The sequence below is a fragment of the Physeter macrocephalus genome, chromosome 14, assembly GCF_002837175.3.
Source record: "Physeter macrocephalus isolate SW-GA chromosome 14, ASM283717v5, whole genome shotgun sequence".
Classification (NCBI taxonomy): Eukaryota; Metazoa; Chordata; class Mammalia; order Artiodactyla; family Physeteridae; genus Physeter; species Physeter macrocephalus.
The window spans coordinates 113,425,714-113,430,284 of record NC_041227.1 but is presented as its reverse complement, the minus strand read 5'-3'; the positions used below and the strand labels follow the sequence as shown (position 1 = coordinate 113,430,284).

The 4,571-nt window shown below is 52.8% G+C and overlaps 1 protein-coding gene across 2 annotated transcripts in view; it reads left to right on the top strand.

Moving 5' to 3' along the window:
* The first annotated feature begins 3,745 nt into the window (after positions 1 to 3,745).
* Positions 3,746 to 4,571, top strand: part of B4GALNT2 (beta-1,4-N-acetyl-galactosaminyltransferase 2 (SID blood group)) — a 52,841-nt gene continuing 52,015 nt past the window's right edge. The window contains exon 1 of one of the 2 annotated variants that reach the window (XM_007109406.2): positions 3,746 to 3,837. In XM_007109406.2, coding sequence (XP_007109468.1) covers positions 3,824 to 3,837 — 14 coding nt within the window. In that variant the 5' untranslated portion in view covers positions 3,746 to 3,823. The remainder of the gene's footprint in view (positions 3,838 to 4,571) is intronic. The other variant, XM_055090692.1, reaches the window with a different exon arrangement.

Sequence of the window (4,571 nt, the reverse complement as noted above, 5' to 3'; positions counted from 1 at the left end):
GACTGTATTTGTGACTAATTGTATAACAGGTTATTTTAGTTTCTGTTCTGTGGAAAGTGTAAAGCATTCCAACAAAGGGTTTTAATGCAGATTTTTTTTTTTTGCACCCATGCTGTTGATTGCTAAATGTAATAGTCTGATCATGACGCTGAATAAATGTGTCTTTTTAAAAAAAAAAAAAAAGAAAAGAAAAGAAAAGTTCTGTGTCCAATGCACAATGAGGCCAAGCTGAGGCTTCGGAGTTTGGAGCAGAGAAAGGTTTATTTCAGAGCCAAGCAAGGAGAACGGGTGGCTCATGCTCAAAAACCCCTAACTCCCCAATGGTTTTTGGGGAGAAGATTTTATAGGCAAAATTTGGGGTGAGGGCTGCAGTGTCTGTGACTTTCTTCTGATTGGCTGGTAGTGAGGTAATAGTTGGTGTTCCAGGAATTGTGACAGGCTGGGATTTGGGACCTGGACACTTTGCTGCAGTGCTTGCACCTGGACAAAAGTCTCCTCAAGCAACAAAATACAAAGAAACTATAAGAGACTAAAAACAACTGCGTCCATGCACAGTTGGGGCAAATTATGGACAAGATGAAAAAACACCCCAGCTGCCATTTCTGAAGAGGGGGAGCAAATACCAGGGTGTCAGGAGCAAAAGCAGGGTACTGCGCATGCCCCCTGCACTCAACACAGCCAAAAGGGTGGGTAAACCTCCTAAGCCACCCCTTTGGCTTGACCCCTGGACAACCCCCCGCCAAGGAACCAGCTCATACCCCCTCGTCTCTCCTTTGGAGCCAGCAAGGGAACCTGTTACTTGTTTTTGCTCCCCCTACCTGCTGCAGCAGGGGCCCCAATAAAGCCTCACCTGAATTTCTTCTTTGGCCTCTTAATCAATTTCTATTGATGGGGGAAGACCAAGAACCGTGGTTGGCAACAGAATCTTGTGTTCAGCCTGAAGTTACCACCTCCGTTTGGGTGGGGGCCTTACTTCCTGTAGAAGAACTCAAAGGTATTGTTATGTATATTCCCTGAGGAGGAACCAGGATCTTGCCCCATCGCTGCAGTTTCTTGATAGTTCCTGCTTTGTTTCTGCATTCCCTATTTCCTTATTTGAATCTGCCCTTTGGTACTCAGGGAAGGTCTAGAAGGCTGAAGCCTTTATCCTGCAATTAAGAAATGGGGGACCTGATCAACTATACTTCAGTAAAATTTAAAAAAAATAAAAAATTTCGAAAAAAGAAAATAAAAAAAAGAAAAGAAATAGGGGACACCCAAAAGGCTTTTGTGCCCAGGAGGACCCCACAGGGTCCTTCTCGGTTCAACAATACTTCTGGGAGGCAAGAGTTAATCTGGCTGAATTAATCCAGTCCCACTTCCAAGTCACAAGAAGAGCTCCCCATTTAGATAGAGTTGGCGGGGCGGGGGGCGGTAGAGTGGAGTCAGCACTGGCCTTAGAGACACAACTCCTGGGTGCAAGTCCTAGCTCGAGGCTGGCCACAAAAGTTTGAACAAGTCATGAAATCTCTCACAGGCTGGGTCTTCACATCTGCGAAATGGTTCACAGCTTTATTATGCGTTGAATTAAGGAGGACAACGCATGTGAAAGCCCTTGGTAAACGATGAGGTGTTTTTATTACACGTACGTGGCAAATAGTACAACGTACAACTCTTTGCTGATTAGTCTTGCCCAGGAAAGCATAGTATCCCTTTCACAGCTATTCCTAGAAAATAGTTACCTATAATAGCTACTTCAGAACTCTCTCCAGCAGGGTTTCTCTTTTCTGCTGGCTGCTGAGAAGCTCTGAGCCAAATTTGGGACTCACCTGCAGCAAGGTCGTAGATCCCTCTGGTAGCAGATCTCTTTCCAGACTTATTTGGTTTGATTGATTGACTGTCATTTTTCTCTTTTATTTGCACGACATTCTATTTTATGTCTCTGTCTTAAATTCCTTTTTGGGACATGGCAGTGTATAAGTAAGTACGTACGATATACACATAGAAACACCGGTCATTTTGCAAGCTTTTTTTTTTTTTTTTGAACTCGTGTCCCCTGCATTGGCAGGCGGACTCTCAACCACTGCGCCACCAGGGAAGCCCTTTGCAAGCATTTTAAATGCCTTTGTTTTATCTTTTAAAATAAATTTATTTATTTTATTTATTAATTTTTGGCTGTGTTGGGTCTTTGTTGCTGCGCTGGGGCTTTCTCTAGTTGTGGCGATCTGGGGCTACTCTTCGTTGGGGTGCTCGGGCTTCTCATTGTGGTGGCTTCTCTTGTTCTGGAAAATGGGCTCTAGGTGTGCGGGCTTCAGTAGTTGTGGCGCAAGGGCTTCGGTAGTTCTGGCGCATGGGCTCAGTAGTTGTGGCTCGCAGACTCTAGAGCGCAGGCTCAGTAGCTGTGGCGCAGGGTTTCAGTTGCTCCGTGGCATGTGGGATCTTCCCGGACAAGGGCTCGAACCCGTGTCCCCTGCATTGGCAGGCAGATTCTTAACCACGGTGCCACCTGGGAAGCCCAATGCCATTGTTTTGTCTAGTTTAAAACAAGGTTATGTTTGTGACTTAAGCTGGGTCATAGTAAAATACAGTACAATCGCACTTGAGATGAACCACAGGAAGCCGCCCAGCACCGCACCTGGCTTATGAAAAGGGTCCGGCAAATGCTAATTTCATGTGAAATTCACCAGACTCTTCCAGACACAGAGGCATTAAGTGGCTGGAAGGGGGTGTTAGAGCGATTCAACCCACTCCAGTTTTCCTCCCCGCGTCTTTTGCCGGAACTGTTCCGGTGGGGTGTGGGGTGCGGAGCGAGGTGGAGGCGGGGCCAAGACGGAACTCAAGCGTGAGCTCCGCGAGAGGCAGTGAGGCTCGCGGACAGGTGGATACGGTTTCAGTGGGAAGGAAAGCGAGGGGCCGCGATGGTAGGGAGGCTAGAGGTGGTCGCGGGGATTTTGTTGCTCCTTAAGGTGGAGCGGGAACTCCTTTTACCCACCGAGCGGGAGAAGTGGTCCCAGACCGAGGCTGGGAAGTTGGGAGAGAAGCGCGGGAGCGGGGCTGCAGCCCTTGGGTAGGGTGCGCTACGCGTTCGAAGAGCGCTGCGAGGACGGGCTCCGACAGCCCAGGGCGGGTGACCCGGCCGGGAGAAGGGAAGCGCGGGTGCCGCGGGGGTAAAACGCCGGGTCCACGCGGTTCTCCGCAGAAAGACCCCTTCTTTCACCTCGGACCACCAACAAGGTGGCGTCTGGCCGGCGTGGGGGTTCCGCGTACAACGGACAGAAACTGCTCCACTCGCCCGGGTCTTCCGAGTCACCCAGACTCACTTCGAATCCCAGCTCTTCCACCTACTAGCTGATCACCCCACTTCTCCTCAGCTTCCCCGTCCTAAAAGTGGGGCTAATTACAGCACTCGTCTCTTGGGGCTGTTGCGACGAATAAATGGTACAACGTAAAGAAAGCGTTTAGCACCCAAGCCCTTGCCTAGTATCTATCACAAGCAGGGGCTGTGGTCATTACTGTCACCTTTTCGGCAATTCCCTGGCGGTCCAGTGGTTAGGACTCAGGGCTTCCACTGCAGGGGGCACTGGATTCGATCTCTGGTCCGGGAACTAAGATCCTTCAAGGTGCGGTCGTCCCCAAAAGACCACAAAGATGCTGGGACGGACTGGCGCCAAGCTGGGCGGGAGGCAAGACCCAGGAGGTGGGCGGGGATTGGTGGTGACGTGGACGGGTCCGACCCAAGCTCTCGCGGCTTCCTCCACCCCGGGTCGGTGCCAAGGGCTGGACAATCGGCGGGGTGGCTGCCCGGCTCCACCACCTCGGAACGTGCGAGGCGGCGGGTTTCGGGATGGCTTCGTGCGGGTGAGTGTCCCCGAAGCAGAGAAAAGTGGGAGGTCAGACTTGGCCAGCCGGACGCGCCGTCGGGGAGCGGCCAGGTGCGGGGGCCGCGGCCAGGTGCGGGGGCCGCGGAAGCCAGGGCCGAGGGAGGGGGCAGCCGGTCTCTAAATTAAGTCCAACCGGTCCCCTACGTAGGTGGAGCAGCGAGGAGACAGTACCTGGGGACGGTATTGAGAGCCCCTGCTCGTTATCTAGCGCTGCGCTCCAGGGAACACTGGTTTTCGAGGTGGAAAATTCGACGTGGAGGTTGCCTCTCGTGCTTGGAGTGCGTAGCGCGGTGGTGCCGAGCGTTGGGGGGGGCGGCCTGGAACCCGGACGCTCTGATCAGGGCTGGATATGTGGGTCCCTGGCGATGTGGGGCCCCGGCGAAGGGACCGCGGGCTCTGGGCAGTCGGGAAACCGAGGCTGCTCCTTCTTATGCAGCTTCAGAAAACAGCCCGGGGTTTTGGAGTCAGGGGTTTCGAAAAGTAGGTTTTCAGGTTCAGGCGACAGCCTCGAGGCAGAGTGACCGTCTGTTTTGGGGCTTCGGGCGCTAAAGCCTCTAAGGAATAGCATAATAATTAACGGGGGATGGGCTTCCCTGGTGGCGCAGTGGTTGCGCGTCCGCCTGCCGATGCAGGGGAACCGGGTTCGCGCCCCGGTCTGGGAGGATCCCACATGCCGCTGGGCCTGCGCGTCCGGAGCCTGTGCTCCGCAAC